The 13907-nt window shown below is 38.3% G+C and overlaps 2 protein-coding genes across 4 annotated transcripts; one reads left to right on the top strand and one right to left on the bottom strand.

The window, feature by feature from the left end:
- The first annotated feature begins 307 nt into the window (after positions 1 to 307).
- lg16h14orf28 (linkage group 16 C14orf28 homolog) lies at positions 308 to 3692 on the top strand. Of its 2 annotated transcripts, none has more exons than XM_044142385.1 (5): positions 308 to 674; positions 899 to 1423; positions 1500 to 1589; positions 1677 to 1814; positions 2435 to 3692. In XM_044142385.1, exons 1-5 carry the CDS (start codon positions 589 to 591, stop codon positions 2616 to 2618), a joined length of 1023 nt encoding a protein of 340 aa, XP_043998320.1. In that variant the 5' UTR covers positions 308 to 588; the 3' UTR covers positions 2619 to 3692. The 2 variants fall into 2 exon arrangements, with proteins under 2 accessions (XP_043998320.1, XP_043998321.1); XM_044142386.1 differs by having other exon boundaries at positions 318 to 674; positions 1680 to 1814.
- Positions 3693 to 5255: 1563 nt separating this feature from the next.
- Positions 5256 to 13223, bottom strand: LOC122845866 (kelch-like protein 28). Of its 2 annotated transcripts, XM_044142383.1 has the most exons (7): positions 13076 to 13223; positions 12130 to 12390; positions 11416 to 12053; positions 10491 to 10934; positions 8357 to 8565; positions 8128 to 8274; positions 5256 to 8009 (listed from the first exon to the last, which is right to left on the bottom strand). In XM_044142383.1, the coding sequence occupies exons 2-7, from the start codon at positions 12388 to 12390 to the stop codon at positions 7891 to 7893; spliced, it is 1818 nt and encodes a 605-aa protein (XP_043998318.1). In that variant the 5' UTR covers positions 13076 to 13223; the 3' UTR covers positions 5256 to 7890. The 2 variants fall into 2 exon arrangements, with proteins under 2 accessions (XP_043998318.1, XP_043998319.1); XM_044142384.1 differs by having other exon boundaries at positions 5256 to 8274.
- Between the last annotated feature and the right edge of the window lie 684 nt (positions 13224 to 13907).

Genomic DNA, 13907 nt, shown 5'->3' with positions numbered 1-13907 from the left:
ATTTTGATAAAAAAATGGTAGAAGTCGATATACACTCTTTCTTTTCGTTTATTTTCATTTCTCCTTTTTTCTTTCCTTTTCTTTTCTCCTCCTTTCTTTCCTTCCCTTTTCCTTAATTTTCTTTTCCATCAGTACATCATATTCACGAAAAGCGCGACACTCACAACATGGCGGTGATTGTGGCGTACGACTAGGACACTCACCGGACATCTCTGCATCTCCGAACAGATTAGGGCGTGGCTGACGTCAGTCCTGCAAGCCAATCAAATACCCAACTAAATACACTAGAACTTCCTTCCAACCAATAACGTTCCTATATTTCTCTTTTCTCTCAAAAGAAGACTGAACTAGTGTAACTCCGCAGAAAGTCACCAGAGGGCAGTACCGTGTTTACACATGATTATAACTATAGTCAGAAAAGCCTCAGTGTTTATGTAGGTCAAATGAAGTGCACGCTGCTTTATTTGGAATCCATTTGGAGACGACAACTCTGAAATATCGGCAGAAAGTGCGAGAAAATACCATTAAGAGCTTCTTATTTAATCGAGCTTCAAGTGTGACGGGAGACATGACGAAAGACGGAAAGCTATGGAGAGTAGATTCAGTGGTGTTTTGAACGACATCGAGGAGCTTTCGCGACTCTCAAACACTCAGAACAATTTCCACACCGAAAGGTAAGTTGAATAAGGAGTCGCAACGCTTAAATTAGCAAGTTTCTAATCGCCCTACTAGTCCCCGGAGGCTGGATGTTGTAGACTTTTAAGACTGCACGTACTACTCTCTCTGTTTACGTCAGTGCTAAACTAGCAGCCGACAGGGTCGATCCAGACCTATCAATTAAGCATCTATTCACGTAACATTGAGGCTATCTAAATTCGTCTGGTTTATGTTTGTTCAGGTCTAAGACGCTTTTTGAAGAGATTCGAGCCTCCATAAACAACAATGACGAGGAGGATCGCTCCTTCTGGAGGCCTGTGCTCCCTTGGGGGGGCGTTTTCACAATCAAGGCAGGGCGCAAGGCCATATCTTGCATCCCTCTGTACGTGGAGGTCCAACTGAAAAACACATGCACCATCGATGGCTTCCTCATGATCTTGTACGTGATCCTGCGAGACAACCAGGGCTTCCACAGGGAGCTGGCCGTCTTCCTGGGGAAGCAGTTCGTGGAGCACTTCCTCTACTTGATGGACTCCTGTGACTACACCACAGTGAAGATGCTGTGGATCTGGAATAGGATGTCTAAGAGACAGTACCGCTCAGAGATCCATCAGGCAGCGATGGAGATCGACCTGTTTGGGAACGAGCACGAGAACTTTACGGAGAACCTGGAGAACCTCATGTCTACCACTCAGGAGAGCCTGTGCACCAAGTGTGACTGTCCGGGTCGCTTTCAGAACGTCAAGAAAACCACCATAAACATCAGGTACCTTAGGTCCAGCAAAAAATTAGAAAATATAATTGTTTTGCTATTATTCTCTTCTTTTCACCTTTCCCTCCAGCCCTCCCCATGAGCTTCCTCACAAAGACCCAATCCAGTCAGCGGTGGATGAATTCTTCAGCCCCAAACTCCTACTCTGCTCAGAGCTAGGGTAAGACTCTATGGTAAGACATTTTTTCTATTTTAAGATTCAGTAGTGTAATATTTAAGCCATCTGACAGGTTGAATATCTTCTTAGCAGATGTGATGGCTTGAGGGAGTTTTCTCAAAGGGTATTCTGCCACGGACACCCGCCTTTTGTGATCCTTAACATGCAGCAGTGGAGATCGGAGGATCTGTCTTATGTACCTTACCACCTGGCTCTTTGTCAACACAGGTATGAAGCAGTGCAGGATTGTGCATAACTGTGAAGTGGAATAAAAATAATGCATGTCCTTTCAAATATTTTAAACATTCATGCATCCTTATTTAGCTCCTCAGACTCAATAATTTCAGAGGGGGGTGTTTTTGGGTATGTCACAGTTAGATTTGCACAGCTAAGCACTGATATGTTTGTCCATTGTTTGCAAAATGGCTTGCAGTCAATCTGATTGACTGATTGTGAACAGTGTTTCTCAACACCTAATAGGTTCACAACAATCTTTTGGTTTGGCCTTTGACTAGGCCATTGACGAAAATGCTTTGGCCTGAACCATTGGAACTCTGGCTATATGTTTAGTGTTGCAGCATCCTTTAAAATGTCTTTTTGAGAGGATCACCCTTTATTTCGTTTCATCCTTGTACCCTTGCTATTCATTATTGCACAAAATATAATGGTGGGCAAAAAATGAATGAAAGTATTATTAGAACAATGCACATTCAGTTAATACAATACACATCTTGAAACTTACAAATGCATGTGCAATACATTAAGTAAAGATCCATGGTAGAAGTTGCTCTACTGGCCTTTCAGCTTATGTTAGAACAAAAAAATCTGAAGTATATCTCTTCCCTTAGATACTTACTAGAGGGCGCCACACTCTTCAACATGGAAGAGCATCACTACTCAGCAGCTTTCCAGATAGACGGATGTTGGATGCACTATGATGGTTTGAGAAGCGATAATCTGATCCTACTGCATAAGCCCCCGGAGCTCCTGCTGCTTTCCTCCTTGGTCTACATCCGTGCATCTGACAAGTGACCAGTTCTACACAGTGCAGCACTTGAGTGAACACATCAAACATCCAGTGTTTTTTTTTCCCCAGCATTATTCCTGTTTTTGCCATTTTATATCTTTTTATGTATTTTTTTTTAATCTTTTGTGAATAATTCATGGTCTTAGTATACTTAATTTGCTGGAAGACAGCTGTTTGTGTTCTGTTTCAGCTGATTGCTTACTCCAAATATTCTGATAATTATAGATTTTATGGAGGCATGCTTGGAATCCAAGAGTATAATGGACTATAATAGTTCTGGGTTGAAATGCAGTGGATCCTAAAAGTGTACACATCTCCTTTTTAAATTATTTCTTTTGGTAAAAAAGATGACTAATTTTGTTTTATTATTATTATTATTATTTTTTTACAATTCAACTGAAAAACAAATTTATTTGCAGAAAAAAAACTAGATGAAAAATTTTAGACTGAAACTTTGTTGATGCAACTTTTGATTCAGTTTCAGCATTCAGCATCCTTTCTTAAGTATCTGTATCCCTCAACCAAAGTTTAGTAATATTACCCCACTCTATTAGAAAGGTTCTCAGTCTTTTAGGTTATCAAAATACCTCTTGTCCACAGATGCTTCAGGTAACCATTATGATGCTGAATAAAATCCATACTCATCTTGGGTGTTTTAAGTCAAAGTTGACTCATACAACGTCCCACTAATTCATTCAGCTCGATTTAAAACCTGTCTTAAAGTTTTCCTACTGCATGATCTCTTCTGGTGATGTCTAGCGTTGCTTTTGTGCCAAGCTTTTTACATCTTCAGGAGTTGCAGCCAGATTATCTTTAATTTGAGTTAATCTAATTTACTATAACTAATGGCAGTTGTAATGGCAGACTGAATGGTGAAATTCATCAAAAGGCAGTTCAAGAAATGGTAGGTCAAAGGTGGACACATTTATTGCCAGAGACATTTTTGTTAGTTCCTACCCAACAGATGTATGTTTTTTTCTATTGACTCCCACAGAAAGTATCTTGTTGAAGTTGCAAAACAAATTTTTGAACTACTTATTGTAGTTTCATTCTTAAACAAATAAAACTTGACATTTTAATAGGGGGTGTGTAAATTCCTGAGATGTGTTGCCTGTTAATAAACCCTCTGTTTGTTCATTCTATAAACCAGTAAAATAGTTTTAGCATTCCTTACATGACTCAATTTCAGCATATTCCTTAAAAAAGCAGAGTGCTTGCAGCTCTGATTTTTTAAATATATTACTCTGTTGGGTGTGGTGGGGGGTCTCCAGCTCAAGTTTAGTGTTCTGATTTAAGCACACCAACCCTTATCTAAAAATTAAACTGGTGCTCTACTTACACTGTGGCATAAAAGAAACCTCAAACAAACTTCTGTTTTTAAGCTGTAAAGTTTTTACTCTAAGTGTGGATGCTAAAAACACAATGTCAGTTAAGTGGTATAAATTATTATTTTTCTTGCAGAAAGGTTTGTTTGATTGATTTGGGCTTTTATGTCCTGAAGCACTCAGCAAATCCATGCTGAAATGTTCCCATCTCAGCAGATTTGCAGCTTCCATGTTAGGTATTCAGATTTTTTTTATTCTCTAATAATTACTGTTATCACATAGTGCCTCTGTCAAGAAAGCTCTGACATTAATTTTATTTCCTGCAAATATTGTCTTAATATAAATAAAAATATTTTTGAACACATCTGTTTTAGATTTTTGTTCTCTGAAACATGCATATGAATCTAACAAAACAATATGCAGCCATGGCTTTTATTTTTTAAGGCAGGCATTTATTTTAATCTGGGTACAAGTGCACCACACAAACTGACTAAAATGTATGTAAAATGTCTCCAAACAAAACGTGAAAAGCTACAGTTTTCGTTATACGCGATGTTATCTTTAACTTCCAGCATTAATCCACAGGATATTAAGAAAAAAAAAAGTTGAGACTCCAGACACACTGAGAAATGGCAAAAAAAAAAAAAAAAAAAAAAAGAGAAGCAGAGTGGTCGTTTTGGCTAACACTGACATCAGTTTCACAGGAGTTTTCTTCTTCTCAGACGAAATGTAAAGACTGGCAGCTGAATGCAGACTTTAGGCCGTTAAAAAGTCATCCATCTGCTTTCTTTGTACAAGCACCTTGGTGAGAGTGATGGCAGACAAAAGAAAAAAAGATGTTGGTTAGGCCTCAACAAAAATGCATACGTACTCCCTTCTTTTTTGCAGATTCAGATTTACAGATTTTCATCACTTTTTCTTCCGAAATGTATTACAATAGCAGTGAGCATTTACCACAGGAAGTAACAAAAAAAATAAATAAATGCAAGGAAGTTGATGCTCAATCAGTCCTGGCAGCAGAAATTAATTTCAACTAATGTAGAGAGGTGAACAAAACTTATTTTGCATTGGACTACAAAAACGGGATAAAACAACAAGCAGGCATGGGCTGGTTGCAGAGAAGGGTTTAGTTTCAACAATGCTAAACCTTTCTAGTATATCTTCCCCTCTCCTACTTGTTGTTGCATACTGCCATCTAGATGGCAGAAAGATGGATCACATACAAGAAAGAGAAATTTTCCATTGTAAAAATCTCAATCTTTGTGTGGTAACTGAAGGGAGAGCCAATCACTCATGTTCAAAAAGAAGCAGGGGGTATGTGGGTTTTTTGTGCTTCCACAACTGAAATAAGATTTGATCAAATTCTGTTTTGAACATGTATTCAGCCATCCTTTTGAACAGTGGCACCCTGGGCCAAGAGCCATAATCTATCTCAAACACTGAAGCAGCCAATTATGTTACAAATATCAGCTTCTTATACTTCTGCTACTCTATAAGAAATAGAAGAGCAAAAAGGTAGGAATAGCTCATTTTCAATTTTAAAGAAAATCTCTAGTATTTCACTATATTTTTTGTTATGAACTTTTTTTGCTTAAATACCATGAATCATTAATCAAGGTTAGCATCTCAATCCCTGCCTAAAGAAAGTATAAATAAATATAAACATTGTCATAAAATTACAAATTGGTTGCTTACAAATTCACTTCATTGGAAAGTACATATGTAGAAGCAAACATTAAAGAACTAATTAAGAACAATTGGACAAATTTGCAAAGTAAATGATATTGTAACTTTTTATCCAACAACAAAAATTTCACAGAAGACAAAAGCAAAGTGGCAAAGACTGACATGTACCTCAATGTGGTAAATGCTAACCTGTTTTACTTTAGCCCATCATCTATGATAAACTGTAACCTAAATGAACACATCCCATGTACAAAAACAAAATGACAAAGGGTCAAAGATTCCCTCAGATGCTCCATTAATATCTGTTCTGTTACAGCAATGCGAGATGCCTTGGCTTTTTAAAGAGACAAACATAAAACATTTTCAGTCCAAACAGAAAAAACGAGTCTTATTGCATCATCTAAATGCCATTAGCTTAAAAAAAAGAAAAGAAAAAGACAGGTAATCAAATGACAACATGTGTCAAATATTTTGGTAAGTGCAATGCGGAGAGCTTGGTTAAAAGTTGTGCAAACACCAGCACACATAAAGTGACTAGACTTAAAAATGAACAGTGACTCAGCAAAACGGCACACACCTACTCTCCCTATTAGAGAGCTCTGCTGCTTAATGTGTTGCAATATTTCTCTTGAGGATGGGTGGGATACGGGACAACTTGGCCTGAGTCGGCTTGCACAAACTTTGGTGCTTCATCTTCGAAAGCCACATAACATGGAAGAAAGCAACACTAACAGGTGCATTTAAAACAATTTAGTGTTTCATTTCAATAATTCAATAATAAGGATAAAGGTTATTTAAATTTATTACATACAGAGTGATGTATTCAAGTGTTTATTGTGAATGCCATGGCAAATAAACTTTTTTTAAGATGTGTTGTGGCCCAAAGAATCGTGAGAATATTGACTGATAGTCACTGACCCCCTCCACAAGAAGAGTAAGTCACAAAAGGTGATTGGTAAAGATGCTGGCTGTTTCTATACCCATATGTCTGAACATGTTAATGGAAAGTTAAGTGGAGGGAAAAATGTAATGGCAAAAAAATTTTTCAGAGCGCTTTCCTGTTATGCTAGTTTTATGGAACTTGATATTTATTTTCCAGTAAGGCTTATCTTCACACAAGTACTGATTGACTGTACTACAAACTAGATGAATGCATGAATATAATAAAATATTCATGAATATAACTGAAACACCTTAGATATATCACTCTGTGGGTAATAACTACATAAAGTTTTAAGTTTAAAAAAATATATATATTTTATGATTCCAGTTTTTAAAACATGCACCTTTATAATAAAAAAAGAATTTTCTTTCCCTTTTTATTTAAACTTATTTTTTTGCATGGTGAGGGGCCAATTCGGATGTCATGCATTTAAATGCCCATAAAGCAGATTGCTAGCATCAAATGTAAAAATGACCTGGAGATTAAGCATACACTGACTAGAACATGTGCAGCAACCTAGACAAACAGCTAAGTCCTGAATCCTAAATATAGCACCAGTTAATATTGTGGACAAAATTGGCTGAGACACATATCAACCATTATAGAGACAAGTGCGTGCATGACCTGACCTTTAAAATTTGTAGATTTTTTTTGTTTGTTTTATGAAATAATGGAGGATGACACAGAAACGCGTAGGCGACAAACTAAGGGGGAAACTCCTCCCTCTCGAGTGAATCAAATCACACACACATTCGCACACACATTAGTGACCCAGTGCAGATAAACATTTACAGGCAATGCACTAGAGGATATATTTATCTATATATTTAATTTATACTATTTACAAAAGAGAAAGGCAGCCCTTTGAGGAAAATATAAAGTTTCTAAGTTTGCTCTTTTTCTTCCTGTGAAGCACTGATTTGGATGCAGAACTCGTCGCCTCACTGAGCTCGAGCATTAGTTCTACACGCGGACAAGTAAAAACAAACAAAACAATAAAACAGATCCATCCGACATGCAGGGTATCTCGTGTTTGCACGAGATGCCCTCTCATGCAAACACACCAACAACCACAGGTTCGCACAAAGACACAAGCAAACTGCAGTGTTCTACAAAACTGTAACATAGTTCTGAATGCAGCTGTAAATCTTAAGCATTAAACGTACTGACGTGTAAAATAGAGGACATAAATGTCAGCTAATGTAACAAAAATTTCCTACAACCCCCTGGGACATGGCTCGAAGTTCTCATAGTGGTCCAGCAGCACTCGTATCCAGGTGCCTGAGCCATCTTCCATCCTCCCTTCTCTCTGCTGCACAACCTTTACACTTTTACATCTCTGCAGCGAGACTGGGATCCCCTCCATCCAACCAGCCAGCTATTTGTGCACACCCAGCCACCCAAGCAAGCGCTCAGATGTTCTTTCAGGTGTACATTTGCTCCTGGAGAACGAATGTGGAGAAAACAGGAGAGCAGGTAACAAAAAAAGAAAAGTTTTCTTTCAGAAATTGTTTTACTGAGTCCTAGCTGAACGAGCCATTGGTCAAAGGGCAGTCAGACCAAAATTGCAACGGCAGTACATCATGCCGCTGGAGTCCAACCAGCTGTCTGAGATGGGGTCGTAGCGCTGGACAGTGTTCAGGTAAGACGACCCGGAGTGCCCTCCTACTACATAGAGGTAGTTGTCCACAATGGCAGAACCAACACCTGCAAGAAGAATGGTGCGTTACATCAGCAGAACAGCAGTGAATTGAAGCTCCACCAAGAAAACAGTTTATTAAAAACCTACCAGTACGAGGTTCGTTCATTGGCCGACAGGCTGTCCACTGGTTCTGATGGGGGTCGTATCTCTCAATACTGGACAGGTGGGACACTCCATTGTGCCCACCCACCACAAATATGAAGCCAAGCATGACACCGACACCAAAGTTGATCCTCTTGTCTGCCATGGGGGCTACCATTTCCCAGGCATCCTTGCTGGGGTCATACCTCTCCACACTGAAAACAGACCAAACGCAGTAAGAACACACCAGAACAGGGTCTGTCTTACATTATCCAAATCCTTCCAAAGTGCTTCCCAGTTCTAGATATGGCTTTTACATGCCATTCATTTTAAAATGATAACATCTATGGCAGCCACCACACTTAACAGGACTTGTGGTATTAATTGTGGTCATTATTAACCACAATAAACAAAGACAACATTTTAACAAATGTTATCATTATGAAAAAGACAATATTTGCCCCATTCATTTTTACTAAGGCAATAGTATTTTCTGTGCTGCAACAAATCTTTGCCAGTACTTAAAAAATTATAAAAAGTCAACTTCACATAGTTAAAAAAAGTAATTATATATATATATATATATATATATATATATATATATATATATATATATATATATATATATATATATATATAAAAAATAAAATGTACATCTTAAGTTTGTTTCCTAGATTTATTACCAGACAATTACACAAATATACATGCCACACACTATTTAATTTCTTAATTGCTCTGTATTAATGTTTTACTCACAAAATTTCATCCTTAATGCTAGGGTTCTTACAGCTGAACTAACTCTGATCAGGTGCTCTGTCTCAAAATCTATAATAGACTTGTCAAATCTGAATTGGGTCATAGATTCTATAACGTCCAGTTTAGATGATAAAGCTATAAACACATTTATGTTAGAAATGTTGGGATTAAAAAACAAAACAAACACTAATTATGAAGTCCATAATTTATCTGTAATACTGACTTTAGCATGTAAATTGCAAGTATAATATTTTGTATTATTTTAATATTGCAGTGCAGACAGTCCTTTACAATACAAATATAGCACACACCGACTTTGTGACAACGCTAAATCACCATATATTGTGTAGCCTGTCAATTAGATTTTCCTCAAATGTAAAAAGAGAGAACAGAATTTTTATGTATCCAATTCAGCAGTTTTCTGACACAAAGCAGTTTATACAATTACAACTGCAGAGAGTAAAGTTAACCAATAATGAGGCAATTGCAAAAGTAAGAAAGTTCTGACAAAACAGGAGGACATTGGGAATCTGGGATTGTTTTGCAGCTCAGTTAAAAAGACATACAAACCACAAGAGGATGACGAAAATGTTCCCAAAGGTTCTCTGTCCAAACACATTCTCCTGCAGGGCTTTGGGTGTCAAAGAAACAAGCAACTGGGATTCAGCTGCAAGATGATCAACAACACAAATGCAGGCACCCTCTCCATGAGACATCTCCAACACTTCGGCAAAATTCCTCTCTGTACTCATTAATGAGCTAGTGAGAGTTTTCTCAGCAACACTTGATATCCTTCACATAATTGCGAGCTCTATTTATAATCCATCAAGACCATAAGAAACAAAAGCAGCTTAGGAAGTCTAAAAATCATCGATGAGATTAAAGATCAGACCATGACCAGTCCAGAGACTCCAGTCACATGTCAACAGTAAATAACAGGCAAACAGTCTTTTTATGTTGATATTGTTTAGGAGATTCTAGAACAGGGCTGGGAAATCCTGGTCCTCGAGGGCCGGTGTCCTGGAACTCTTAGACGTCTCCCTGGTCCAACACACTTGAATCCAACAGCTGAATCACCTCCTACGTGCAATCAAGTTTTCCAGAGTCCTGCTAATGACCTCATTATTTGAATCAAGTGTGTTGAAGTAGAAATACATCTAAAAGTTGCAGGAGACCGGCCCTCGAGGCCTGGAGTTGCCCACCCCTGTTCTAGAAGGAATTAAACCTGTAAAATAATGTTGCTCAGAAAGATACCCCATAGGGTATAACAATAAACAGCATTAAGATTTTTAACAAGTGCAAGTAACACAAATCAGCAATTTCATGGAGTCTGACAACACTTTTCAACAAGTTTCTCAGATTTGTGTTGTACTCCTATTGTTACCTGTTCATGTGTGCTGGGCCATACCCTCCAATAGCATAGATCATGCCATCCAGCACCGCCGTGGCAAAGCAGCTGCGGGACTTTGTCATGGGTGCCACCGGTTGCCATTCCTTCAGCTTAGGGACATATTTCTCAACAGACTGCAGGTAGTACTGGCCATCATAGCCTCCCAAAGCGTAAAGCTCTCCAGCCTGGACCACCACCCCAAGTGTGCTGCGACACTCAGCCATATGCTCCACCGAGGACCACGTGTTGCTTTCAGGGTCCCAGGCCTCCACCGTGCTCTCATGCCTCCGATAGCTGATGCCCTGCCTCATGTGAGTGGCGATACCTCCCACCACGTAGACTTTGTGGTCCAGCACAGCCACTCCAAACTCGTACCGGGGGACGCTAAGAGGGGCCAGTCCAATCCATGAGTCAGTCTGAGGGAAATACATTTCCATGCTGGAGATGGGAAAGATAAAAATTACTTAGAAAACGTTAGACAAAAATTTTAAACCAAGAAGCATCAATAAAGTTCAGAATGAACCAATTTTTTTTTTTTTTTTTTTGGTTTGATCGGCCCACTCTGATGATTAGCAGATCAAATCCAGAAAAATCTATTTTTTTTTTCTGATCATTAAATATATCAAAAATAATGTAACATTCAAAATTTTTTCTCATAAGTGCGTCAAGTAAGAGCACATATGTTAATCAGAAAGGTTAAGCACATTTGATTTATGATTAAATGGGAACGGTCTTGTAATCACCTTATTTTCTGTTGAATTCAAAACTATTCAAAACTATTAGCTCTATCAAAAGAACCTGCAGATTTATTTTTTAAATAAGTTTTAGTTCAAAGAAAAAAAAAATAAAACAAATATCAAAAATCAAAATCTCAGTCAATTCAGTGCAGCTCTAATTTGAAAGAGCAAGCAATGCTTACCTTTCTAATGTGGCAAACAGTCCAGCCTTGCCTCCTACTGCAAGCAGCACCTTGGGGGCACACCTGGGCCTCGCTGACAACACAGTCTGATAAGAAAGTCTGTGCTCAGGCATAAAATGATATTTAAGGGCCTCATTGAGCAGGTGTTTGCATGCATGGTCGTCTCTTATAAGGTGGTTGGCTTCATATAGGCGAGTGAGGAATTTGACGCTGAGAAGAGGAAGGCGAACACAGTGTAACAACTGAGCGAGATGCTGCTGTCTCTCTGTTACATCATATTTGATCCATGATTCCAAGGCGTAAAACACAGTCTCCTCCGTGTCTACCTTAAGACAGTCATTAGAAACTATTTCATCCAGCTCCGCTCTTGTTAGTTCAAAAAACTCCTCCGTCTGACAGACCTCTTCAAAGTTTTCACAGATAAACTTAGTAGCAGCCAAGCACAGGTCATGGCAGCCATATGTCTCTGCAAAGCGGGAGATCCCTATACAGTTCCCAGCATCCAGCTGGCTTTCTAAGAAGGAACAGCACTCCTTAAGTACAAGCTTAACCTGGAGTAAATTGGCAGCCGGCAGCAGGGATTCAACTGTTTCCTGGGAGATAAACACCGTTCCTGTGTATGCGTACTCCACAATGGCCTAGGAGAAAACAAAATGTTAGTGAAACAATATAACAACCATTAGTACAGTTACTGTCTGCTAGATCTAAACGTACCTGTAAAGCAGCTTCATCAATGCACTGGAACTCCACCTCAGAGGTCTCCTTTTCTGAGAGGTTACCTGTAAACATGGCCTTGAAGTAGGGGCTAATGCTGGCCAACACAACTTTATGGGCATGGATCTTGGCATCGCCCACTCGGAGAACAATGTCACACAGTTCGTGATCCTGCCGCAGGAGCTGGAGACCCTGCAGCAGCTGCTCCGAGTGAGGCCGTGTGAGACTTGCAAACATATAGTTCTGGTCCTGCTGGTCCATCTGGAAATATGAACCCAGAAATCACTGCAGTGCATGGTTAAGGCCTTTGTGTATTACTTGAAGCTCTAGCTAATTAGAAAAATGTTGTCTTTACATTGTTTTGAAGCAAATGTAAAGACAGAGTATTTATTTTCCTCAAGCCAAAGCAAATAAGCATTATCCTCTAAGTCCAGTGCTAACACTGGTCTAAGACAACCAAAACGTATTACCTAGAAAGTACGAACAACTGGACACAAGTAAATCCAAATCACCAGCTGTCAAAGGTGAGTGTTTAAGCTACATGACAGATTACAGGAATGCAAATGTCATGTAAATAATTAGGGCCTATCTTTGCGTTTTTAACGGGAGATGTCACTTAATCAAAACTCGCTAGCAACCTAGCAATAAAGAAGCAAACATAGTCAACACAATAAAATCAGGCTAAGAGAACGCTTTATTTTTTAACGATTTCTTTCTCTGCAGTGAATACAGGTTTATCGACTGGCTTTGATCTGAGCAAAAAATTGGGTACTAATAAATTTTAGCATCAGTGCATAGCAGGTTAGCCGTTAAAAATAAACACGGATTTATGTACTGGCTGCATCACTGATTAATATATACAGTAACATGGCTGACAGATACAAAACGAGAAGCTTCAACTGGCTTTAAGAAACATGTGTATTTTGTTAAAATAGAAGAACCAAACCTGTATTATATGGTGCGTGCAGATAGCGACCGAATATGCGGTAGCGACGGCAGACCACAGGAAAGATAACACGAAAACAACCGACTGCCAACCAACCTAGCCACAAAGCTAAAAGACGAGCACTCACAATGACGAGCTACCAGGACGGAACACCCACTTCCGTTACCTTTCACAATAAAATCCCATGGAATTTATTATTAATAAAATTCAAAACAAAATAATTTGATTTTATTTTGAAATACTAACAAAAATATGTGTTGATTATAAGCAGCATTAACAAGTAAATAAACACTATAGTACTAGGTTCGAGAAGAAAATATAATATGGAATATAAAATAAATTATTATACTATTTCAATGCTGTGAAAAAATGTTTCTCTGAATACACTACTCCCACACCTCAGCACTGAGACCGCATTGCTGATAATGAGCGTTGTTCAGTCGTTGAGACCTAAGTGTAGGTCTTAACAACGTCTGTCTTCTGGACATTACTTCATCTCAACATAAGACTCATACATTGAAATCGCTGTGTAGAAAAATGTACATTTTAGTAATATATTAAAGTTAAATGTGCATCTATTTTAGAGTATTGAGGACATATATTTAAAGATTTGATTGTGGCACTTCTAAATATTTATGGCATTTTTTTAATTTCAATATTTATTTTTCTTGTCTGTGTTCTAACGACTAAATGCATTTTTATAACATAATTAAATATGCAAAAACGTTTTTCTTAGCACTGTCCTACCAATATGTACTCTTTTTAAAAATTACACATTTAAATATGTGGCTGTTATGATGGCAAGCATGCACGTCGACAGAGTCAGTCCATT

Source organism: Gambusia affinis, linkage group LG16 (assembly GCF_019740435.1).
Source record: "Gambusia affinis linkage group LG16, SWU_Gaff_1.0, whole genome shotgun sequence".
Classification (NCBI taxonomy): Eukaryota; Metazoa; Chordata; class Actinopteri; order Cyprinodontiformes; family Poeciliidae; genus Gambusia; species Gambusia affinis.
Note: the sequence above shows the minus strand (reverse complement) of the source record. Positions and strands in the feature narration are given on the sequence as shown.